This window comes from Toxorhynchites rutilus, chromosome 2 (genome assembly GCF_029784135.1).
Source record: "Toxorhynchites rutilus septentrionalis strain SRP chromosome 2, ASM2978413v1, whole genome shotgun sequence".
NCBI classification, from domain to species: domain Eukaryota; kingdom Metazoa; phylum Arthropoda; class Insecta; order Diptera; family Culicidae; genus Toxorhynchites; species Toxorhynchites rutilus.
Genome location: NC_073745.1, coordinates 145,021,027 through 145,048,101, shown reverse-complemented (window position 1 = coordinate 145,048,101; position 27,075 = coordinate 145,021,027). Strand labels below are relative to the sequence as shown.

The following is a 27,075-nucleotide window of genomic DNA, read 5'->3' as shown; positions in this document are numbered from 1 at the left end:
CCAGACCGCTCGGCTTAAACCAAGGCTTTGAAATGTTCCGGTCGGAAATGGCAATGTACAACATAAGCTTTTTTTCAAACTTGTGCTTGAACTTGTATTTCACTTCAGGCGGTGTGGATGACTTGTCGCAGGAGTAGTAATTATCATTTCCTGGAATATGCGTTTTGGACAGCGGAAAATAGCTTTCGTCGTCCAGAACGAAAGACGTCCCGCGGTATATTTTGGTCAACCACCGACACTGTGATTTAACCGTCTCAATCCGCTCCTCCGTGTACTCCGGCGACCTCGTCTTCTTCCTGCAGACGATTCCTTCCATCTTGAGGGTCCGATGGATCAATACGTGGGAGCAGCCATATTTCCGACCGGCGTCACGCAGGCTGGATGCGTCCTTATTGACAAACAGCTTCTTTAACGATGTCTTCCTCTGCTTCGTCATTATCGTCACCGGACGACCACTTCCGACCTTACGCTCTACGTTCAGGGAACCCAGGATACGATATACCGTACTGACAGGTACATTTTGTTCCTTAAAATGTGCCACCGTGAACTTTTTTCCTTGCTGGAAATGCGTTGCGTAGAACCGTACAATGCGTTCGCGGAGCACGTGCTGTTTCGACGCCATCTTTGCTTTGACTAAATTCAAACTAACAAAACCAAACACGCCTACTGTTTCTAGGGAGCCCAAAGAGCAATTTTCTTGGAGAAAGAAAATGTTACGCTCTTTATTTGAGTTACTGAAAGGTATTGAAAAAATTCTCATTTTTTATTTAACAACCGTTAAATATTGATAATCAAATGCGAAAGCATAATTTCTCATCAAATCTGAGAAGACTTTCTAATAGAAGCCTTTAGCAGATCGTTTCATGAATTGAAGCTGCATAATAGTTCATGTTTGCTAATTGGATTCGTTGTTGGTTTTTATATTTAATCTGTAGGTGTTAGGATGCGATCTGGCGTAATGGTAACATCCATACCTCTCACGCTGAAGATCACGAGTTCAATTCTCACTCCCGACATTCTTCCAAAAATGGAAGTAAAAAGTGACGAACCAACCAAAAGTGTTGAAAGTCACTATAATACAGAAAAAAAATATAATCTGTAGGCTTAGGTAGGTAGGTTGCCAACTATAATTTTCAATCAATCAGGAAAAATTAAACTAATAATCAGGATAAATCAGGATAGCTCATTTTGGGATGTCCGGGAAGTCCGTACCGATTTTGAGGAGAACAAAAGCATCTTTTTATAGGCAGACATACATTTATGCAATTTTATGTTCACAGTTTGGTTCCACAATCTTTCGCCATGTTTCATACAGCTTTAAAAATATATCCTACCAGATCATGTTCGCTTTCTCTTCGAAAACTGTTCAACGCATTTTTTATACTGTCCATAGAATCGGAGTTCTTGCCCTTGAATGAATTTTGTAGAGGTGACCTGTGATAATCTGAGGGTGTAATGACCGGTTAATTTGAGAGCTGGTGATATGGGATTTCCTACCATGACTCCAAAATAATTTATTGTGTAATTTATCGAGACATGCATCGTTGGCCTGATTGAAAGGAGACGTCCATCATTTTCGTTACATTTATAAAGCTAGCCGCAGATTGAATTGCAATTCATTGAAAGCATTTCATTCAAATTGTGTGGAATCCACATATCGTCTCAAAATACGTATCCAAGCTTCAGCAGATGCTCACCAATGGTGGATTTAGATATCTGTATTGAATTTGCCAATTCATTTGTCGTATACAGAGGATTACTCTTGATCAACATCTCGATTTATTTATCATCAAGGACGGCACGAATTTGCTGCGAAAACATAAGGGAACCTTTATCTTCTTTTTTCAGTTCTACATCATTCTTAGTGGCTAATATTCTTTCCAATATATCCGTACCCAATCTATTAATAATCTTTGTTGTATTATTTTTATTACTTTGTTTAATAATAGAGAAAACTTCCACTTGTCCTTTTTTTGGCATTTCCACAACTATGCATTATTAGTATTGTGGTTCATGGCTTCTATGATTACGACAATAAATTTCATACATTTTTTACGGTTTTTGAATTATTTCTAATTATATACTTTACAAAGAACTAAATATCTATAACTCTGTAATCATTGACAGAAGATTTTGGGGTGAGAGAGAGAGAAAAATCTCGCAAAATTATCCTCAATGTTCATTCATTCAATTGGCGTTGGCGGTTTCATGTTCTGTCATTGTGAAGCGAAAAACATAATGGATTTTCAGGTGGAATAAACGCGCTACGTGTTTTAAGCAATCATATAAATATTAATACGTAATAATAAATAATAAACGAAAGAAAGAGCAACCACTATGCAACGGAGAACCGAAGAGCTAAGTTCTCATTTCCGACCAGTAAAACTTTGACAGGAATCCCGGTATACATAATACGAATCCTTTTAATTGTGATAAAAAAACTAAAAAATCAGGAAAAACCAGGATCACTTCAGAAAAATCATACAACATCGAGTGTTTGTCAGGATGTCATCTTGAAAAATCAGGAAGGTTGGCATCTCTGTCTGTAGGTGCATATTCGATACAAGGTTAAACCCTTTAAAAATCACCACAAAATTTTGATGGTGTATCTTGCTTCTCTAACTTTTGTCGAGTGTATATATGTAGTAATATCTCATATATTCAGGTTCGTGTTTAAATATTTTATGTATTTCCAAAGTTTGAATATTTGTAGTGCATGTGAATAAAATAGTGGATTGATTTTTATCAGCATTAATTTTCCGTGAAGTCTAAAGTTTTTAGTGTGATGTGTCAACACAAAAATACATAAGAACAGAAGTGTCATTGAGTGACACGTATAATTTTGTACGGATACTAAGTTCCAAAGAAATATGCAATTGTTATGACGTTTTCCTAAAATAAAACTGGAACCTTTTCGAAAGACAAATATCTTCAAAAAAATCAAACTTGAATAACAATGCCACGAGAAGTAATTCATTTTCTCGACAATAAATTCATAGATCAAGTTTTGTTTCACCATACAGCGAAACATCAAACTTGCCGAAATTATTTACATCGGAAGCAACCTTTTAATGCTGACGGAAGTAATAAAGGTCGTTCCAGAAGACGTGAAAAGACATCAGGGTGAAAATGAGATTCAACCAAAAGGAAGAAGTTAGTCCATGTGATCCAAATTGTTTATCTCTGCCAACGGTACATTTGCGGTTGCCACTTTACAAAACAATCAAAACAATGTCTCACTGAAAGGTCGCCTTTTCCGCAAATGAGCCCACTGTCAAATTTTACCCTAATAACCTCATTAAGTTCACCTTAAGCTGTCGTTCATTTCTTAAGCTCATTTTCATCAAAGCGCTTTGCAACCAGACCTTGAAGACATCATTATACCCATTCATGATCGTAATCCTGAGTTTTTATCATATGTTTTTTCTGGTTCCCGGAATAAATCGCCACAGAAAACGACTGCAACAGAAACCACCGCTTATAAAATGTGTAGTAGGCTATAAATATTGTGGCGCGGTATTGTATTTCAAAACAAGAATTAACCGGGCAAACGTATCGCCCCAGGCAAACGTAACGCCCCGGGCAGACGTATACCGTCCGACGCTCGCTAGAGCTCGGTCGGACATTGCTAAAGGATCGTATCCTATGTTTCAAACTAACCGGGCAATCAGTGGATCCCAGGTTTGCGTGCGAGACACCGCCGCTTCCGACGGCGGGTCGGCGGTGGACTCGGATTGCGTCATCTTGGCGGCATGGGCCGCCTCGATTCCTTATCCTCGCCAAATGGGGACTTCGTCCCCATTACATTGTCCTCAGAATAAATTTCGAAAAACGAGAACAAGAGAATAAATTTATAATAGAAATGTGAGGCACATGATGTTTTTCCCGCGCCAAATATTTCTAGCCTACTACACTTTTTCTAAGCGGTTGTTTCTGTTGCAGTTGTTTACTGTGGCGATTTATTCCGGTCACCGTTTTTTCTCACCCCAATAAATGATAGCAACCCATATCAAAGGAAAGCAACAATAAGCCGCGATCCAAATTTAAACGCAATTATCTTGCTCTCTCATAACAACATCTCGTGGATATATCCTCTATAAACGCTTACAAAACGCGTCGATTTTCAACTGGAATAATACTGCACCCAATTACCCAATTAATCAGGCCAGAAAAGTGAGCTTCACATTGGATTCCGGTGCGCGCCTAAGAGTTCGCTAATCGGGTCGATTATGATTGTGTACTGATCTTGCTCATCGCGCACCTCTATGAAATCACTAAACGTAGTGTTTTTTTCTTGCTGTGATTTTCTTTCTCCGCTTCGTTTAACGATTGCGAGATGAAGGTGCAGAATAACAACCCAAAACAGGTCGACCGGAGAGCATTGATTTTCGCATGGGTAGCGCGCGAGTTCGGATTCATCTCGTGCGAGCTGCGGATGATTATGAACACATAAAGTTTTGTTTTATTCATCGATTCGGAGATTGCACTTCGGGCGCAATATAAAAATGAAAGCATAATAAAATCTTTTGCCGTTTATCGATGCGTTTTTTTGTTCTCTCTCTTCAATCGTTTGATTATTGATTGTTGTTTCACGTGTGGTTTTTGGCTGTTTTTCACCGATGTGAACTGGAATACACTGACCGTTTTTTTCTTCTCATCAAATTGAAGTATCTGTCAGGACCACGCTTTAACCCTTTCACGGGTACTGGCAACTATATTGCCACCAACAAAAAATATTCTTTTCGCTGCACTTGGAAAACCTTCTAAAAGTATCTGGCAACACTCCTTTTTTGTGGACTGCTAAGAATGTACGATATTAATTTGCGAGTCGTTTTGATGTAACAAAACCACGATTTTAGAACGCCGGCAGAAAATTCTGTTTAAATTGGTTGAAAATGCAACAAGTCGAAAAGTTTTTCACTGTAAACGTACTATTTAGGATCTACTGTGTAAGATCATGCAGTTTTGACGTAGAACTACGTATTTCATTAAAAGTGCCAAATCAGAAAACAGGTCACGTTTTTTTTAAAATAAAGTTAACGCTAATAACTATTTTTGCCGCGAACGGATTTAGACGAATAACATACCAAACGAATCGTAAATACCTCAAGATTGTTTTTTATGCTATATATTACTGATGTGTAAACGGTATAAATTGATGAAATCTAGAAGCATTTCCGTTTTCCCATACATTTGTTCTGCTCATTTGTGAGCTTCCCAACCCATGCAGTCAACAACGACCAACATATCGGCGAGCAACGAAGGGGAATGATTTAAAGTCTCCGTGAACAAAGAAAAGAAGAAGATTAAGAACGAAGGGAAATATTTACCTAGAGCATAAATATTGGATTTCGCTGTGGAAAACTTTCAGTTTCGTTCTAGATACGAAGCAATGAACATCACTTGTTCTTCCTCGTTTCGTGTCATGACATGTCTACGTTTCGGATTGAGCTGTGGACGCGACCAAATTAGTTACTCGCTGATGTCTCGGGCATTGCAATCATTGCATCAAACTGACGCCATTCCATTAAGGTTCTGAACCACACAATTGTGCGGGGAATCATCAAACTAGGCTTTCATCGGCTCCACAATTATTTTCTTAATTGTTCTGGAATTTTGTGTGTGGTTTGGTAGTAGCAAAACTACCTCCACCAAAGATGACAACTAAGTTATTGAGACGGATAATATTAATAGAAAGAGCGTCTGTTGAGAAGAGCGCAAAGCAGAGAAGGGTGTTTGTGTAAAATAATATCCGAGGTTATTAACCCCTTCACGTATAACGTCGAACCACACTCGTGGCGATTAGACTGTGCCAGAACGTACAACATCGAACCTCACTCGTCGTCTATCGATGTGAAATGGATACGTGTGATGATGCGGGACTTCTACGATCGCAAGTAATATACCCACACTCAGTAGAGTATCGAAACGATTCATTGTGCTCGTGTTTGGGCCCTGTTGTTAAATCGTACGGCAAGAGGTTAATAAGCAACTTGAACAAAATAACAGCGTAGTTCTACGTCAACAAAGTGGTCGTGTCTTTGAAACAACTTCCTATATTTTTTTTCAATAAAATAAATGGTGAACTCGTATTTGATGGAATATTTATTTTTTTTTTTTTTTTTGACACTGTATATAAAAAAACAGTTTTTTTCTCGCACTAGGAATATTGTAAATCACTGAAATAATCGGTATCGCTGCACTAGAAATATTGTATAATTGCATAACCAAAGGCGCAATAAAGTGGATTTACAAGGCAGTGTTTTTGGGGTTAGCGAGCCGTGGCAACTATATTGTCACCAATTTTTTCAATTATTTCAATAGTTTTTTTTTTTTCAATGGTAAATATGTGTTTTTCCTCATGTAAGGATTATGTTCTCTGAAGTTGTAGTCGATTCGTTACCTAGTTTCCACGACCTTATAAAGGGTTAAACTGTTTCCAATGTTTCTTTGATTTATTAGAAGCGTCGAAAAACTTTGAATGAATGGAAAGGATATGTGAATCAATGATTACGATTTGAGCAATGCATTAAAAATATATAAAAGCTCGAAAACAAAACGAAATAAGATGGAGAAAAAGTTTTATAAAATGTGAAAACGTCTGTTATAAGTCGTAGGCGTCAGTGATTATAGTCGAAACGTTATGATTAATAGCTCAACATTTACTCGTTGGTATTGAGTCGGTGCAAGTCATTGTTTGTATTTAGTTGTATTTGTCAATTTGCCGAAATGTGAAATATTTTAGAGCGATTGTTGTTAACACTCAATCTAAGAATCAGGAAAAGCTAGTATAATTCCAAAATGGTGTGAATTTTACTACAGGTGTGCTAGATTTTTTGTATCACACACTAAATCGCTCACACAGATAAAATAATTAACAGAATAGCCATGTTTTTTATCGAAATATGTAACATTTTTTTGAATTGTTTCCGTTTCTCCGAATCCACTCGTAAGCCTGATCTTTCGTAGAAAATGAGAAAATATGAGAAATTGCACATATTTTGCAGTATTTTTGTATAAACCAGCTTCATCATAGCTCAAATCACTTACTACTACGTACTGAATGAAATATCGACATTTTGATAATCAAGGAGGTACTAGGAAGTAATCTGAAACACTCAATACTCAAACAAATACGTTATTACTTACGAATTGGGGAATATTTTCTAGAAGTGTATTCACAACATGTTTTGTTTATTTGTAAATAACATCTTCTCACTTGTTTACGCGAAAAGGGTCAAAATCTACACGGAGAGTGTTAACACATTGAGCCCCGAATTAATCTTGTACGCTTTTCACCCAGTCCGCATCAAGAGCATTTGCACAATATCAGTGTCAGTCCCCGCCAGGGCCCGAAATCTTCGAAGATGAAAAATGAATAGCGAATCTTCGTCAACATGCATTGAATTGACTAGAAATGGATTGACGAGCGTGTAAGGCGGCACGCACACCGGAGTGTCGGTTGAGAAGCAACTAATTTGATTTGATAAGTGTCGTTCGTCAAGTAGATTGTTTGCATAATGTCAGGCGTATTTATTGCCTTGGTATGCGAAGTATAATAAAGTATGTTGCCTGTTGCATTTTGCGTATTGCTGCTTGCTAGTTGCTTATTGCATCGGTGTCACCTAAGAGCGAGGATGACTGATTAACTATTCCAGTCAATAATTATTCTAATTGACGTGACTAATGAATACAAATCTGCCTCTTCATTCAACTGACTTCAATCCACTTTTCTACTTCCCCTTGACACGAAACGAAAACTTGATTTCTGGTGCAAAAAAAGTAGTTACACCATTAACCCATTAACGACCAGGCTGTAAAAAATATTTTTTTAACGAAAGCCATTGGTGTTATTTTGGTTATTAGCGTTACAGAAACCCCAATCTATAAGAATAATTTTTTTCCGTTCTTCAAATTTCCGAAAAATGACGAAACATTAAAAAATCGCCAAACAAAAACATTGGCCAAAACCTACATTTTTGTTCCTGTAGAAGGTTCAATCCAATGAGTTTTTAGTACATCACAGTGTGTGTTTTTGTAATTCTGTATTACTGCAGAAAAGTTTACATATTTTTGCATTTTATAAGGTTTTGTTTTTTGTTAGGTTATGTGAGGTTATGTATTTTTCACACATAGTTGCTTTAAACCGAATGTACTGCCAATCAAGTTATACAAAATTGATTAAAATTGATAGTAAGTGGTAGCTAATAAACTAAGCTATCATTTGATACCAAAACATTACCATACGGTTGCTTCCCAAAGCCATGAAGAATTATCGAAGTTGCTGTTCGATTTACCGAACGCTTGGCCTAACAGGGGTCATGGACGGTTATTTTCTACCCACCGTGAACTCAAACCAACGAACTTAGAAAGTTATTAGGTATGCTATAAAGGTCCTCGCGTTAGTATTAGTAAAAAGCGCGCAGTTTGGGAGGAATTCTAAACAAAATTTTAGTTCACTTTGTCTCTGAGTTCAATTTTGTGAGAAAAAAAACATACAGAAAAAATTAAACTATAAACAGAATTTACAAATATTCAGTGTTTCTGAACACAACACTGCACGCTTTTTTTCATTTGTGAGTAATTTTCGTGTACGATACAAAAAATCTTGCTTACCTGTAGTATATGTCAAACCACGTTGAACTCAAACATTGATACATGCATACGTGATACATGAGAGAGAGAAACGAATTCATTTTTGGGGAGTTCACTTCGATATGTATTGAAGTCCATTTGACGGGGAAGAATGAAATGCGATATCGAGTTGTGGAGTGAGATAGCAACTAAACACAAACTGATTGTTGAATCATGTTCACGCAGAGACTGTTGGAAGAAGCCAAAACTCATTTCCCATTGAATACGAAGCCGACTTTCTTCACAGTCCGCTGACTATCCTCAGTTGAATATGACTTTGCCGAGCCCTGACTGCAACATACGAACGGACACTATAGAGAGAGAATATTTATGCTCCGCCCGATAGTAACTCATTGACACAACCAGAGCATAAAAACAAAACAATTCCTATTACACAGTCTTGCTTCTGTCAGCAAACAATCAACATCACTTCGGAGTGTAGATAGTGTGTTGTGTTGAAGTCGTGGTGTGATTTCGATCACTACTTCAAATACGAGGTGGAACTCGTTGAAATTATACAAAGCGTCGGTTTTTACGCCATCTGGTGGAGAGTGCTTGTGCATTTCTTCATCACATGCACACATTGTTGTTATTTTATGCGTTACCAAATGTAGATTGAAATAATTACCATCAGCCGGGTGGTTTGTGTTGTTACAAATGTGGAATAATAGTGATGATCCACCAGAGTCATACGTCGAAAAAAATTTATTGTGTCCTAGACACAACTTCTTAAAAAAAATTTACATGCTAACGTCAAACGTCAAATACTGTACTGCATGGGCTGAAAAAGCAAAGCTGTATCTATTCCTCAACATAGTTTCCTTCGAGGGCAATACACTTGGTATTCCTACATTTTGATTCCCTTTCTGTAGTACAAAACGTCTAAGTCTTCGAAATATGGCTCAGGTGGACGGTTAGCTCTCATCGCACGGATAGCTTTTTCATGTCCAAAATGTCGTGCAAAATGTATCCCACTCGTTCTTTTGAAATGCTTGAACGCGTAACTTCAATTTGGGATTGTTCAAAACGAGTCGATGTACTTTTTTTACGATTTCTTTTGGCCTTCCAGAGCGAGGTATATCTGCGATGCTTATATGGCCCAATTCAAATTCACTAAACTACCGATAAACTGTTGTTCACAAAACAGCAGAAGTGGAATAACATTTCGTCAACCATTGCATTGATTGTGCAGGAGTTTTTGCCATCAGAAAAACAATTTTTGATCAAAATACGATATTCCTCTTTTTACATTTTCTATACGAATGCTTAGGTAGTGATACTTAAACAACTGTAGTTTGTGAACAAATAAACGTGACAGATCAACCTCTCGAAATGAATCTTGTTAATTTTTTAGTGGCGCCATCTGTTGAAAAATCCCGGGACTTTCAGCTCATGTAGTAAATGTCGCGAAAATGTGCTTGAAGGTACGGGACTTGAAAGTTACCACTTATCTCGGGCGATGAAGTCAAATATTCTTAAACGCCTTATGTAAATATTGAAATTTCGATTGAAAATTTATTTGCTGCAAAACTTGGAACATTTCCAGGTAAGGAATTTATATATATATATATATATATATATATATATATATATATATATATATATATATATATATATAAATTAATACACCATAGAAACATTCATTGCACCCTAAAGTTTCCATATGCCTAATTTGGTTTAATTTGCTTGATTAATTCTCGGGTAATGCAAAAATTTGTGTTTCATTTGTACGGCAGCCTCCCCCTCTAAGAGAGGGGGAAGGAGTATCTTAACACCATAGAAACATTTATTGCATCCTAAAACCTCCACATGCCAAATTTGGTTTCATTTGCTTGATTAATTCTCGAGTAATGCAGAAATTTGTGTTTCATTTGTATGGCAGCCCCCCCTTTGAGTGGGGGAAGGACTGTCTAACCATCATAGAAACATTTATTGCACCCTAAAACTTTCACATGCCAACTTTGGTTTCGTTTGATTGATTAATTTCCGAGTAATGCAAAAAATTGTGTTTCATTTGTATGGCAGCCCCCTCTAAGAGAGGGGGAAGGAGTATCTTATCACCATAGAAACATTTATTGCATCCTAAAACTTCCACATGCCAAATTTGGTTTCATTTGCTTGATTAATTCTCGAGTAATGCAGAAATTTGTGTTTCATTTGTATGGCAGCCCCCCCTTTGAGTGGGGGAAGGACTGTCTAACCATCATAGAAACATTTATTGCACCCTAAAACTTTCACATGCCAACTTTGGTTTCGTTTGCTTGGTTAATTTCCGAGTAATGCAGAAATTTGTGTTTCATTTGTATGGCAGCCCCCCCTTTGAGTGGGGGAAGGACTGTCTAACCATCATAGAAACATTTATTGCATCCTAAAACCTCCACATGCCAAATTTGGTTTCATTTGCTTGATTAATTCTCGAGTAATGCAGAAATTTGTGTTTCATTTGTATGGCAGCCCCCCCTTAGAGAGGGGGGAGGGGTCTCAAAATATCACGAAAACCTTCCTCGGCCCCAAAAACCCCTACATACCAATATTCATGTCGATCGGTTCAGTAGTTTCCGAGTCTATAAGAATCAGACAGACAGACAGAGATCCATTTTTATATATATAGACATATAAGATGAGTGATGGTGCAGCTGCAGGTGTAGCATTCCTTAACAAACAAAAATACAATACAAGCGAATGTGTTTCACATAAAAATATCGATCATATTATCACAACTGATCAATTAAGAGTAATGACAGTTTATTTAAACTTAGAATACAAAGCTAGGCTTATCGTGATAGTTGTTCAAAAGTAGAGCGCAACGAAAGTTGAAAAAACCATTAGTGATTTAAATGAAACAAACTAAATAAATTAATTGTAGATGTTAAAACGTCTAATTGTCTACTTGTTTACACCATCAAATTATTATTGTTGGTTCAATGAAGCCCGCGGTTGTTGCACCATTAAATGATCACGGACACCAGCGGGAGACCGTACACCCCCGTATGACCAAGCAGTATAATTATGTGCTGCGGTTTCGAACTAATCATTATTGCGAACCTTGCGACACAACGATATGTGAGATCACTCAATCAAACCAACGGTTGTGTTTAGCTCACGCTGTGGCATCATTTGAAGCGATCGACAGTGAAACCAAGCCAAATCAGGAATCAGTCAGTTAATGGGCACACATTCGCAGCATCCCGTGCCAGAGCAGTGTTAGATCCGATTTGAATGTACATAAGCACACACGACAACCGTCGGACGACGACGGGTATATGATTAAGTGGTCACGAGATACAGTCGCAATAATTTGATTTGGCACAGGAAACACACGCTTCTGAGAATGACATAGTAAGTAAAGCGACGAATTACGCCCCCAAACTGGAATGGAAGCGGGAGACTTTCGCGATGCGATGTGGGCGTTTTTATGGACATGAATTGTGTGCTGTGGTATCTAAAGAGAGCGTGAGATATCGACTAGAGGAAATGCTGATATTTTTTAGCCTCTTATGATCGGCGCGATTCAGGTCAATCGGATTTTTTTCACCACAACAGTGGCTTAAATAGAAATAGTTCATGCCTTTGAGTCATAGTTTTATGGGGAAATCACAATGTCAGAATTTTGCTGTATCCAATCGAGATATTCGGTGATACGTGTGTTGACGGCTGATCTACCCCGTTCGCATCCTCGAATTCCACTGTAGTGGAACGAGTGGATACCAACTAAAAATGTTCTGGCACCTTCTGTGACCGTTACTGGTCCTCCTTCATCGCCCTAAAATAAAAATCATCAAAATAATCTACAATAACACAATGAATCATCTCAACATACATTACACGGACCGCCATTGTTCGTGGCAACACAAATGTGAGTGCTTCTGACCCAGACATAAGACAACTGACAAACGAGCGTTGAGGTTACGGTATCCCTCGTAAACCGGAGGCGCTGCGTTGGAATCGGTTCGTTTTCTCGATTACCCGTGTTACCCCACCCGGCGGTTGTAACGACCCAGTCGACCATCCTCCTACCAACATCCGATCGGCGTGGCAGCTGCACTGGCCGAATTGTACGGTCATCAACGGGAGCGTTCTGACTTAGCGTGAGAATGGCTATGTCATCCCGACCCAGTAGCCAGTTGAAGTTCGGATGGATATTAATGTGTGACACCCTGATGAGCGTTCCAACGTTCATCCAATCAGCGGCGTTCAACGCCACGGTGATGGTGTTTGCCCTGAACAATTCAATTCCAAGTAATAACAATTTCTGGAGATTACACAAAAAAGCTCACCCTGAAACGCAATTGGCTGCCGTCAAAACGAATCTTCTGGAAATCAGCACCCCACTGCAGAAGTCATGTCCGGAAGTTCCGCCGTGGATGAGCACTCCAGCAGCCCACGGAATGTCGGTGGAGGAAGCTACGATTCCATCGGTAATACGGGATGACGGTACTTCATAGTCGTTCGATGTAACCCTGTCTCGTATCTCAGCAGTCGAAGCAGCTACTACAATTGACAGGAAAACTGAAACTTTTAATTTACACATTCTACTACTATGCTAGTCGAATCTCTGAAGTCAACTGAAAAAGGGCAGACGACTTTATATCGAATTCCTTAGATTAACGAAAAACGTTATTTTGATTTACGTTCACAATTGGGGAGTCTCTCCTTATCTACTAAATGCCGTGCAGAGGGATGGAGGATTTGTTATCAAGAATGGTGGTATCTATTGGTACATCAATTGTTAATCTCTGCATTTATAGAAAAATGTGACGTCTCGATGTACGTATGAAGATAAAATTCAGCAGAATCACAATGTACAGTATCGGAGAATACCATAGATATAACCCACCCGATTTTTGCTTTTGTTCACCTGAAGCGTCGCCTTAGAGAACTTACTGCATTTATGATAACTCATCAAACAGGGTTTTAAACAGCAAAATAGGATTGGGCGATCTTTATAAGAAGATCGATCATGTCGAATCGATTTTCCAAACGGCTTAGTGATCGATCCACTGATTAAATCGGTACTAAAGAATCGATCTTTGCTGAATCGATCTTTACCGAATCGATTTTTGAAAATCAAAAGCTTTTTTTCGAATATGCTTGTTCCATATGAATGTCGACTTTTCTTTGAACAGGGAATACAAATTTCATATTTTTATTTGAATATCAAAAGCATTTTGTTTTGTTTCTCAGCATGAAGGCCATAGCCACAGGACATTCATCTTGTGCTGTCAGGTAGTCGTTTTATTAAATAAATTAATTGAAAAAGCATAATTAGAAATTCAACAACCGCCCAAAACTCAGCTGGCAATAAGAGCCAATCGTGCCATACATCTGTCATTTAGTCGAAGCAGATTCTTGATTTTGGTGCCAGATCTAAAAAACAATCTTTCGCCTGTAATTGATGTCAACATCAGGTTCAGTGATCCTATGCGCTATCGTTTACAGTTCATCCCCTCAGTAGCTGCCACTAGTTCCGTCTCTGTCAGCATTTGAACAGAAGTAAATCGTAGAAGAAGCAATCCAAATATTGACATTATGTTCAAAAAAAGGTTAGGTGACATTTGATGAGATAAAAAATCGATGTATACTGTAAAATAAATTTACAAAAAGATCAAAAAGATCGAAAGCAAAGAATCGATTTTCTCGATTTTATCAAGTACAAAAGATCGATCCAAAAAATCGGAAATCGGAATGGAAAAGATCGATCTTCTAAGATTCGATTCCGAGATCGCCCAATCCTACAGCAGAAACCTCGCAGAAATGATGCAAAGGGTTCTACGATCAAAATTCGGTCAAACAAAAATGCAAAATGCGTGTAAATTGAAAAAAAAAACATTGAAAAGAATAAAATGTTTTTGGTTTTTCTAGATCAATAAGTATAAAATACCGGAAGAATATTTAGCTGAATTTTTGAATAACCGGACCTTTCCTCCAACTTCGCCACATAACATAAGTTTGCCTTGAACTGCCTCTCGCTTCCAAAAATTTTTTCGGTCTTGTGTTTGGTCTTGGCGAATAACGCCATATTGCCGTTATGTTGTATACATACTCGCATGTATACTGCATTTAGCAGGCACAGCGGACTTCGTTATAGTAGTGGTGTATGATGAAAACCACCAAATCGAATCAATATTGGTCAGTGTTAAGTCGGTGTTAAGTCAGAAGGAATCAAGTCGCAAAATTGAAAATTTCGAGTTATTGATTACATTTGGTTAAGCATTATGTAAGCTACATAACAGTTCGGTTGAGAAGTTCATAAGGTTGACGTCTAGATGGCGCCTCTTGCAAAAATCTACTTGACCATCACAAAGCACCATCTTTCAATGGATACGTGCCAAAATTTGACAGTAATTGGTATATTGATTCGTGAGTTACATCATTGATGGTGAAGCACCTTTTGTTATTGTGAAAAAATGATAAAATCCGAATTTCGTGTATTGATGGCAAAATTGCATGAATTGGGTTTAGAATTGCTTCCGCATCCATCGTATTCTCCAGATCTGGCCCCCAGCCACTATTTTCTGAGAAGAATGCTCGCTGTTAACACGTTTATCAGATTTAGAAAACTACGCATACTGCAGAAATAACGGTTTGAAATTGTTACGATTGATGAACGAAAACCCCCTCATAGTATGCAGTCAGAGTGCACTATGCACCATTTACCATGGCAATATGGCTCTATATCATGTGCGGACGAAACGGACCATGAGTCAATTAATTGTATATTGAATTTTTTTTTTTTTGACGTGGGACTACGGTTAACCGGAATATATGGAGGGTAAAATGAAAACCTAAACACAGAACATGCAGGAAAAAATGAAAGATTTCGAATGCTTATAGCTCGAACATTTCGTACTGGATAGGAGAGATGTTTGCATCACTTGATAGGGAATATTTCTACGCATCTATCGCAACTAACAAAATGTTGTTTTTCATTAGATAAACAATTGAATAACTGTAAAATATTAGGCGTTATCTAAACGCCCTAACTGCATCGTTTTGATTGGCCCGATTTACGGTTTCCCTAACACAGCCATCAAAACCAAGCAGCCTTGGGGAAATCGGCATTGCAAATACATGAAAGTAGGGGGACTTTTGTTCTCATCGAAAAATGTTCCCTAACACAGACTTTAAAACCAAGCAGCGAAATCGGCATTGCAAGCACACGAAAGAGCCTAGAGGCGAGTGAACTGAAAAGTTTAAACCCTCTTAAAGCCAAAAAGAAGAAAAAGAACACAGGAAAGTAGGGGGAGCTTTTGTTCCCACCGAAATGTGTTCCCTAATAGAGATTTCTAAACCAAGGTGCCTGGAGAAATCGGTATTTCAAATTCATGCAAGTCGGGGGTATTTTTGTTCCGACTGGAATGTGTTTCCCTAACACAGACTTCAAATCCATGAAGCGTGGGGAAATCGGCATTGCGAATTCATACAAATCGGGGGTATTTTTGTTCCGATTGAAATGTGTTTCCCTAACACAGACTTTAAAACCGAGGTTTCTGGGGAAATCGGCTCTGCAAATAAATGCAAACTGCGAGTACTTTTGTCCTCGCTTGCCTTTGTGCAGAGTGGAATATGTCTGTCCTAACATGATCTTCTAAACTTAGGAACCTGGGAAAATCGTGCAGCCACTAGAAGCGAATGAACTTCCCAGTTTCAAGCAAATTCGAGATTCGAGAAGTATGTACACTTTTGGGATGTAAACTTCAGAGGGAAATGTAAAATAAAATAATCGTTTGATAATTTTTTTTTGTCTTTATTGGAAAGATTTTCAGCCTTAGGCTGGTTCATCAAACGTTTGATAATTCTTCCGTACATATATTTTGTTTTAGTCATCATACCAAACGTAAAAGGTCCGTCATTAAATTTACTTGTAACGAAGAACAATCAATCACAATAAATGAATTGACTTTACACGGCATTTGTTCATTTTTTTCACTCACAGAGCAAATATATTGAACTCAATTAAGTTTGGAAACTGTTTCATTCAATCAAGAATTTAATCAATACAAACGAATGATTGCTCAGCTAAGGTAGTTCCACGTGAACCTTGCGGTTATATCATAGATATAACCCACTATTTTTTTTAATAATGCTTTATTCTTCAAAAATGGTTACAAATTTAATATTTAAAGTAATGCCCATCAGTAGTCACAACTTTTTCCCATCTTTCTAGCAATTCACGAATCCCTTTGCGTTAATAATCGGCCGGTTTGTCGACTAACCACGAATCGATCCAATTTTTGACTTCATCAAAATTGGAGATTTGCTGTTCAACAGGCCATGTTGCATCGATCGAAAAAGGTAGTGATTGGTCGGAGCAATGTCTGGAGAATACGGCGGGTGGGATAGGACCTCCCATTTCAGCGTTTCCAAGTATGTTTTGACCGGTTTCACGACATGCGGCCGAGCATTGTCGTGCTGCAAAATAACTTTATCGTGTCTTTACTCGTATTGTGGCTCCAACTCAAACGCATCAATTGTCGTCGGTAGAGGTAACCATTACGGGGTACCTCGGTTCTAGCACCTAATAGTGCACCACACCCAGCTGGTCCCACCAAATAGACAGCATAACCTTCTGGCAGTGAATATTCCGCGCGGCCGTCGATGTTGATGCATGGCCGTGGTATCCATACGTAGGATTGTCGTAATGGACCCACTTTTGCCGTTGGAGCAGTTGTTCGCACTTGAAAAAACGGTATTCGACGTAAAATTCGACGTCTCGTGGCTTCAATTCATACGGCACCCAATGTCCTATCTTTCGGATCATTCCCATTGCTTTTAAACTATCGGATATGGTTTGTTGAGCTACTCCAAGTGTATCTGCAAGTTCTTGTTGCGTTTGTGACGGATCTTGATCGAGTAAAGCCACCAGTTCTTCATCTTCAAACTTTTTTGGCGGTCCGGAACGTTCTTCGTCTTCCAAGTCAAAATTACCACTTTTAAACCAGGTCCGACACGTTCGCTCAGTTGGAGCATGGTCACCATAAACTTCCACCAAAATGCGATGACCTTCAGCCGCTGTTTTATTCATATTGAAGTAATGAAGTAACACTCCCCGCAAAAACACTCTCGTTGGTACGGAATTCGACATATTCGAAGTGGCAAAAAACTATGTTGTTTACGCTTCAACTTTTTGACATATACTGAAAAAGACGCGTGATGGTAGTAGCTTTCCAACGAATGTCTGGAAATTTGATTTACTGGAATGATAATCAAGCTACGCCATCTGTTGTAAAACCGAAGAAACTTACCGGTACACCTAATAAGTTGTTCGGAAAGTTCAAGCAACCACTGATGATGATCAAGTCTGGACGTTGATCAAGAATAATCCTCGGTTCACGTCGAATTAATTAGCAAATTCACTATAAATATCCCGATCCAACTTTTGATGAGCAACTGGTGAAACATCATGGTTACGGAAATCGATACGATATGTGGGTTCCACACAATTTTATCGAGATACCTTCAATGGATTGCACTTGAATCTGCGACGCAATAAAACAACGCAACTTCATACTCGCAACGATGCCGTTTTGAATCAAAACGAGAGGGGTGATGGAAATGGATCATTTACAACAATTTTGAGTGGAAAAAAACTTGATGTACGCGAAATAAACAACCTTTAGCTAACCCCAAAGTCGGTTTTCACCCGGCGAAAGCCATGCCCCGTGTCAGGTGTGATTGGAAAAGAATTCTGTATAATAAGCTTCTACTTAAGTCGATGAATTCCCATAAGTAACGCTGGCAAATGGACAAATTAAAGGCAGCGATACAGCACAATCTTCGTGAGTTAGTCTACGTGATGAGTGTCGCCTTTCCATTAGGCCAACGCTAACCTTCATGTCTCGACAAATTGCACACTCAATTATTTTTTAGTCTGACTGGGAGGCCCAATTTCACCAGCTAGACTAACCAGTCATTACACCCTCAGACTATTACAGGTCTCCACAAAATTCTTTCAAAGGCAAGAACTTCGATTCTACGGATAACATAAACATACGTTAAACAGTTTTCGACGAGAAATCCGATAGGATAGAATTTTGTGGAGTTTTGGAACAAAACTGTGTATTAGGGTGCCAATGAATGTATAGGAAAAAATCGACCCTAAAATTTATAAAAAGTTACCCTATACAAAATGTTTACCACCTCGAAAAAACAACCTATGCCAAATATCAGCTCAATCGGACTTAAGGGAGAGTGGCGCAAAGCGGTCAAAGTTTGAGTTTTTTAAAAATCGAAAAATCACCCTCCCCTCTTGGGAAATCGGGGTTTTCGAAAAAAAAATTGACACCAAATGTCTTAAAATTGCATGAATCGTCGAGATCTAGTGCCATCTCGAAAAAAAAATTTTATCAAAAATCGACACTCTGGAACTTTTTTGAAGTACGAGACGAAACATATGGTTTAAATTTTCATTTTTTTTCAAATTTTTACGTCAATGACACTAATAAATGATGTTCGAATGAACTAATTTTTTGCAAAGGGTATATTATCGTGCAAATCAACATTTCGCAGCAAGTTCCGAATGAAAAATCGAGATAATTATTTTTATTGGTACTCAAAGCCATACTTTTCGTTTCGTATTCGGAAAAAAAATTCCAGAGTGTCGATTTTTGACAAAAAAAAAATTTCTCGACGTTTCATACAATTTTAAGACATTTGACATCAAACATTGATTTGGGTGATTAGGTGATTTTTCGATTTTCAAAAAACTCAAACCTTGACCGCTTTGCGCCACTTTCCCTTAAGTCCGATTGAGCTAATATTTGGCATATGGTGTTTTTTCGAGGTGGTGAACATTTTTTATGAGGTAACTTTTTAAATTAGAGATGACCATTTTCATTGGCACCCTACTGTGTATGTATGTATGTCTGCCTATAACAATAATGCTTTTGCCAAAAATCGGCACGATTTTTTTTGTTCTTATATTCCCTGTTTTCTAAAAAATATAGTTGGCAACCCTGGTTCTAGGTTTTTAAATCTTGAATGAAAATAATTGAATGATGTTCTTTGCTTATTTAATTCGTATCATTTACTCTTACTCGACCAGTATTACAATTGTTTCAATATATTCACATGAATTTCATCATTGTAATAGAAAATCCTTATCAGAAAAAAATCTGTTCAAGATTTCTTGCAGAAAACTTGATACCCAATCAAAGGGCATTTATTCAAAGCGGAAAAATGATTCATCGTACATTACTTTCAAGTAAAATGTGTTTATTTGTTTCTACAAAATACTTCTTTATTAGCTTCTCAGCCATTCCATGTCAAACCAATATAGTAGTTCTCAGATTTTCGTAAAAAGTGGTAGTTTCGTTGCCCATTTTTATTTTAGGGTGATCCGAAATATCGACTTTTTCCCCTTTTTTCCAAAAATGACATTTTCTAAAAATTTATAACTTGTGAACTACTGAACCGATTTAGTCGACATATCAAATTAAAGCTAATTAGCTAGTCATTCTTGGAAAAATGCTACGCTTGCAAAAAATTCAGGTTTTGGTTTAGCCATTATTGATTGTACTTGTTTTTAATAGTTCTCATGGTCTCGGAACCAAGGGCGCTATATTTTTTTATATTTTTCATGGAAAGCTGAAAATTGTTAACATAACATATCTCGAAACCGGATATGTTGGGCCTGATCACGAACGTCACTTCACGGTGAAAACGAAACGATTTGTACGCAAGCTTATATGCACTTCATCTCGTTTTCACCGTGAAGTGGCGTTCGTAATCAGGCCCGTTATGTAAAAAATCCAGATAAAATATAAAAATATATAGCGTTTCTGGTCCCGAGACCATGAAAACTATGAAAAAAAAAACCAGCTAATTGACTTTAATTTAATATGTCGAACATCTGAATTGGTCCAGTAGTTTGAATGTTATGATTTTTTGGCAAAAATGGATTTTTCGGACCACCCTAAAATGGAAATGGTCACCCTAACAAAAAAATAAAAATACGGGTCTAATAATTTGCGATAAAGAACAAAAGTACCACTTTTGACGAAAATCTGAGAACCACTATATCGGTTTGGCATGGAATGGCTGTTCTTGTACATATCTAGTTGCTCCCTGCGCGTATTTGCAAATAAAGAGCCGGATATTCTGCTATCCGACCTAGAAGTTGGATAGTTTAATGATTTATATAATGATAAAACATAGTTCCCACGCTGAAATATCTTTTTTCGTGTTTGCACTTCCTTTTAAGTCCGTTTTTGCGTTATCCGTGGTTTTCATTATTCGCGGTTATCCTGCCAGACTATTCCGCTGGTAGTCGGGGTTTTACTGTATGTAAAATAATACCAAAAATAATGAACTCATCACTTATAAGATAAATAATTAAAAAATAAATTCCAACCTAAACAGCAAAATGAGGCTTTATTTGTTGACATTCCCAAAAGCTTGTCTACAAGCATTTCAAAAATTTCCAACTATAATGCAATGACTAAATACCCAACCCACGCTCGGAACGGCCGCAGTGTCAGTCCGTTCCAAATTCCTGCATAATTGGAATAATTCACACTCGCCAGTTGGTCCCGAATTATGGGGAAGCGTGGCTGGCCAAGACGAGAAGCAAAGACAAAATCCAGAACAAAACACTCTCCTCTTGCTTCCCGCCCCAAATCGTTCAACGCTCTCAAGAAACGTTATATAAATAAAACCTAAGCTTCTGGTTCAAGCGGCTCAAATTCTCACTCACGCTGGCCAACACCCAAATGAACGTCGTGCGGCGGCCCGATGCTGCCACTGTTACCCAGAGTGAAGAACGTGTTTGGATTTTAAAATTGAATAATTACACCAATCTCTCGGTGCATTATTACTGCTGGGATGGCGGGAAAAGTTCATGAATTGTCGATCCTCCCGCCATTAGCCGGATGCCTGAGCAGCTCTATTGAAAAGCAGTGCCGAGGAAGGTGGCGAGGTGGTTCCTCGTAAAAGAAATTCCACCGGCGACGCAACGTGTCGTCCATCACTCATAATGGGTTCCTTCGTTTCAAGCGGAAAAAGTAATAAATCTTTTTTTTCTTTTCTTCTCCAACGTTATTAATTACCGCTGCCGGGCACGTACTTCAAGTGGCAAATAGTTGTTCTGTTAATAGTTCAGAGAGCATGAGGTGTGTACGGGACATAGTGTACAGGCAGTAAACTGTCGGCTCGATTTCGGAAACATAAACATAACCAATAAGTTCCGACACTTAGTCCTAGAACAGCAGTTGCTGTTTCTCGGGTGAATCATTGATAGCTACTGCTAAAATTAATAAAGACGTTACTTTTCCATTTTCAGAATAACCTATACTGATGGCACAATATATTTAGGCTTTCTTGAGTTGTAGAGATGTATCAGGTTGGGAGTAAACAACTTCAAGACTTCATTTACCTTACTTAGGATTAGCGATTTAGTGCAAGTATGAATTTTAAAAATCAAGTTGGCAACACTTTGATATGTGCACCATTTTGACAGCTATCACTTGTTTTATTTTTAATTTAGTTCGTCATTCCATCAAGAATAGACTGACATCTGAACAACGCTTACTAATTATGCATTTCTAGTGACACTTATGTTTACAATAGTATTTGAAGGAAGTATTATTCTCATTGGGATACTATTTTTTTTGATCAATTATTCCATTGATACCGGTTTAATTGTTACAATGCGTTTTCCTATTGGTTAAGATCCGTAAAACATTTAACGAACTAATTAAAAAACAAGTCATTGCCCGACCATTCAGCTACTGATTAACCAAAGTTAAACTTTCAATCAAACTTGAAGTCCAAAATTTTTAATCAGCAATATCAAGTCCACACCGCGACTACGCTAGAGATGGGTAAAACGGTTCATTTCAGTGAGCGGTTCAGATCCGTGGCGCTCAATGAAAAGAGCCAGCTCGTTTGAGCGACTCGACGGGTCTTTTCAAGAACTGGTTTATTCGGATATGTAAAGAATGAAAAATATGAGATTTGAAACAATAGTCAGTGCAGAAAAATGGGTAGGTTATATCTATGATATAACCGCAAGGTTGACGTGGGACGACCTTAGCTTAACAATCATTTGTTTACACTGATTAAATTTTTGATTTAAATTAAACAATTTCCGAATTCAATATATTTGCTTTGTGAGTAAAAAGATTGTATAATGCCATGTGAGGTCAATTCATGCATTGTGATAGATTATGTTCTTCGTTACAAGTAAATTTAATGACAATCTATTTACGTTTGGTATGATGCCTGGGATGAATTATCAAACGATTATTTTATTTTACATTTCCCTCTGAAGTTTGCATCTCTCAAGTGTACGTACTTCTCGAACCGCGAATTTGCTTGATTTGATTAACTTCAGGCAACCAGTTTCGATTTTGACATGTACGTCGAACGCTTATTGTTTAATCAATAAGCGTTCTCGCAGCAAATGGCTATCAACATTTCGCCTAATCATAAAATTTAATGCGTAGAAATTCAAACCGAGCCAAAGCGTTGTGTTCGTACCCGCTTTTGTAATCCGTGTTCGGAAAACACTTTTCGGAGTGCAAAAAACATGCGGGTGCAGAAGTACTCCCAACAACTAATAAACAACTTAAACTTCTACTTTTTATACTATAGAGACTTTTAATTTCAAAGTTTATTCGCCTCTAGTGTCTGTACGATTTTCCCAGGCTCCTAAGTTTAGGAGACCGTGTTGAGGCAACATATTCTAGTCTACACAAAGACAAGCGAATACAAAAGTACTCGCAGTTTGCATTTATTTGCAAAGCCGATTTCCCCAGACATCTTGGGTTTGAAGTCTGTGTTAGGCAAACACATTTCAGTCGGAATAAAAATGCCCCTGACCTGCATGTATTTCCAATGTCAATTTCCCCACGCTCCTCGGATTTAAAGTCTGTGTTAGGGAAACACATTTCAGTCGGAACAAAAATACCCCCGACTTTCATGTTTTTGCAATGCCGATTTCCCCAAGGCTGATTGGTTTTGATGGCTGTGTTGGGGAAACCGTAAATCGGGCCAATCAAAACGAGGCAGTCAGGGCATTTACAGATATTCAATTGTTTATCTAATGAAAAATAACATTTTATTGATTGCGATAGGAGCGTAGAAATATTCCCTATCAATTGATGCAAACATCTTTCCGATCCAGTAAGAAATGTTCGAGTTATAAGCATTCGGAATCTTTCATTTTTTCCTGCATGTTCTGTGTTTAGGTTTTCATTTTACCCCCCATAGACATAGACGGTTAGACGTAGTCCCACGTCAAAATAGTAAAAACATTACTTTACTGAAGGTTTTCTCTGATATATTTCCATCAAAATAATCTTCTCTACTTTTTTTTATTTATAAACATTATCTTTTCAATGTTATGATGAGCGGCCAATGATGAAAGTCTAGTTCATCTTTCACTACAAACTTGTTCTGCTTTCAGAAAAACTCGCTCACATAGTACTGAAGTCGCCGGAATACATAATATTAAAAAAAATGGTAGAGCCGCGGAGAGATAGATTTCCTTTCATCCCACCAAAGCAAAGGGTCGCTTATTCTCAGCAAATGTGGTTCCGCAAAATATTTATCTACAATAGATATTGCAGCAGCTTTTGGATCATGTGAGGATACAGATGACCGCGTTTCATCACCAAAGATTTGTGGTAGTTTCGTAGGCGTGTATTCTATGGATGTCATTTTTAGCGTCCTCATCAACGACAGGTGTGCATGGTTGTACTTTCTGCTTTGTAAACCTTGCTGCTTGAAGCAAGGACCTAGCATTTGTTAGGCTACTAATTCGTCTGACTCAAGATTTGTAGATCGCTTTACCAGCTCTGAAATCAGTTCATACAGAGCTTTTTTATAATCGCTAGAACTGATTTCACTTGATCCATATAATGTTGATCATGTCGAATTATCAGTCGGGAGGGTATAGCTGTTTTCGATAACGACACAATTTCTCCCCGTTTTTTATTCCAAACATTTTTAAAATGTTTCGAACGGAATGTTCTCATGATTAACTGTATTATATAAGTCAGATCATTTCATTCGATAACCATATGCAGGAGTTGCATGAAAAAAGTAATTTGGCCATTTTGGAGTTGAATTTATCATTAATAACTGTGCTCTACTAGTCAAGCCCTTCCATCTGATACCCATATGATGGGGTTTTCTAAGAAATGTAGTCTGTCATTATGTAACGGTCGCCATTTTGGATTTAAATTTTTCATAACCAACTGTGTTCTACTAGTCAAGCCCTTCAATTTGATACCCATATTTGGGTTTTGACGAAATTTGTTGTCTGCCATTTTGTAACGGCCGCTATCTTGGATTTCCATTTTACATAAATAACTGTGTCCTACTAGTCAAGTCCAAGGGGCACGGACGGGATCTTGACATAGGACTGTGATTGTGAGTAGTAATGATATTTGAATTGAGTTTTTTCATTGTTCAAAATATAATTTTTTTCTCCTTTGATACATAAAATGGAAGCCTCGAAAAAAAACGGTTCCTGTATGAACTTATATCCTTTAACGAGTTAGATGAGATAACGTGGTAGAATCCGAAACCGCATTCTGTTCAAAAATGTACACAAAAATACCTGCTCTTGCAACCGGAATTTCCAAAATGATAATCAACACAGTTTTTATGTACAGGTTAGATTATAATTTTCCTACGAATATATACATAATTTATTAGTTTAATAGTTGTTGCATGTAATTCATTCCGCTTACGTTTAGTTCCTTCTAATAATTCACGATAAAGTAATAGTATAAGTAATAAGTAAGTATAAATAGTATAAGTAATATGGATAAGGTAAAATAATTTCCATAATGCTTCAGTTCAGTTTGTTGTTGTTTTTTATGTTATTGTTTAGCACAGACCAAAATCTCGACAGTGGTTCACTGGCCGGGGAGTTACAAGGTAATGGGATGAAGGTGCGCGTTGCGGGTCATGCGCAACACTCCCCCGGGTACGCCAGGCGCGCCAGGCTTACTGTTCAACGCGCCTTACATCCAGTATAGCTAGCTTGGTAACTGGTCGGTCATACATTCCGTTAGTTGTTTTCACCGTAGCTGAACGGACTATCCCATCTCTGCCAACGTGTGTCTGTATCACTATTCCTTTAGGCCAGCAGTTTCGAGGCATCTTCGGGTCAGCGATGATCACCACGTCACCTATCCTGATTGGCTTCGTGTGAGCAAACCATTTAGTCCTCCGCGTGATCTCAGGGAGATAGTCGGTAACCCAGCGCTTCCAGAATTGGTTGGCTAGGATCTGTGATGTGCACCAACTCATTCTTAGTGCAACACCACTGTCATCTAAATTAGTAAGAGGTTTCGTTCCATTAGACGAACCGAGCAGGAAGTGGTTTGGAGTCAAAGCTGATGCAGATAGATCATCGATTGGTACATGAGTCAACGGCCGAGAGTTCACGATATTTTCAACTTCCGCCAACAAATTTCGAAGTACTTCTTCTGATAGTTTCCGAGGGGGTTTAATTGCTGCAAGATTCTTTTTTACACTTCCGATTAGTCGTTCCCAACTGCCACCCATATGTGGCGATGCAGGTGGGTTAAACAGCCATTCTGTATCCGTGCTAACGAACTCTTTCATGATATTCTCTTGGTTGATTTTAGACTCGATTTCGCACAATTTGCGATTTGCACCAATAAAATTTGTTTCACGATCACTGTAAAACCTTCGTGGCACACCGCGTCTAGCGATGAAGTTGCGCAGAGCCATTATACACGAGTCTGTACTCAATGTGTAAACTATTTCGATGTGAATTGCACGCACAGTTAAACAGGTGGCCAACATTCCCCACCGTTTCTCTGTGCGTCGTCCTACAGTTATATCCATAGGGCCAAAATAGTCCACGCCTGTATGAGTGAACGGTCGCGAATAAGCGGACAAACGTGCCAAAGGCAGATCAGCCATGATTGGCGGATGTGGAATAGCCGCATCGTTCTTGCATTTTTGACATGCTCTACGAACCTTTGCGTAGCAAACACGTATGCGGGGTACATGATACTTCTGCCGTACTTGATTAATAACGGTTTCATGATTCTGGTGATGATATCGGGCATGGTAATGGTTAATTATGAGGGTCGTAATATGGTGGTCTCGTGGTAGTATGATTGGATTTTTGGCATCTCCTGTAGTATACATACATAAGCCGATTCGACTGCGCATTCGCAGTACTCCAAATTCATCCAACCATGGTGATAGATGATAGATTCGGCTGCTTTTGGGTGCCATGTGGACAGTTTTGTCTGATCCCTGTGACGAAGATTTCAATCTAGCTATTTCGCTGGAAAATGCATCGTGTTGTGCCAAACGCACAATATATGTTTCGGCCTTCAGTAGCTCTGTTGAAGAAATTGATCCTGTGGTTTTCTGTTGATGTTCATTTTGTCTTCGACAATTTGATAGAAAGTGATAGACTAAAGCAACAATATTTACTAAACGTTTCCA

The 27,075-nt window shown here is 38.2% G+C and overlaps 2 protein-coding genes across 3 annotated transcripts in view; one reads left to right on the top strand and one right to left on the bottom strand.

Annotated features, from left to right (window-relative positions):
• The window catches only part of LOC129765981 (uncharacterized), a 202,960-nt gene that overhangs the window by 150,058 nt on the left and 25,827 nt on the right, over positions 1-27,075 (top strand). The window lies entirely within an intron of this gene.
• LOC129765983 (serine protease 1-like) lies at positions 12,208-13,182 on the bottom strand. The gene is made up of 3 exons (XM_055766444.1): positions 12,912-13,182; positions 12,455-12,854; positions 12,208-12,397 (listed from the first exon to the last, which is right to left on the bottom strand). The coding sequence occupies exons 1-3, from the start codon at positions 13,163-13,165 to the stop codon at positions 12,218-12,220; spliced, it is 834 nt and encodes a 277-aa protein (XP_055622419.1). The 5' UTR covers positions 13,166-13,182; the 3' UTR covers positions 12,208-12,217.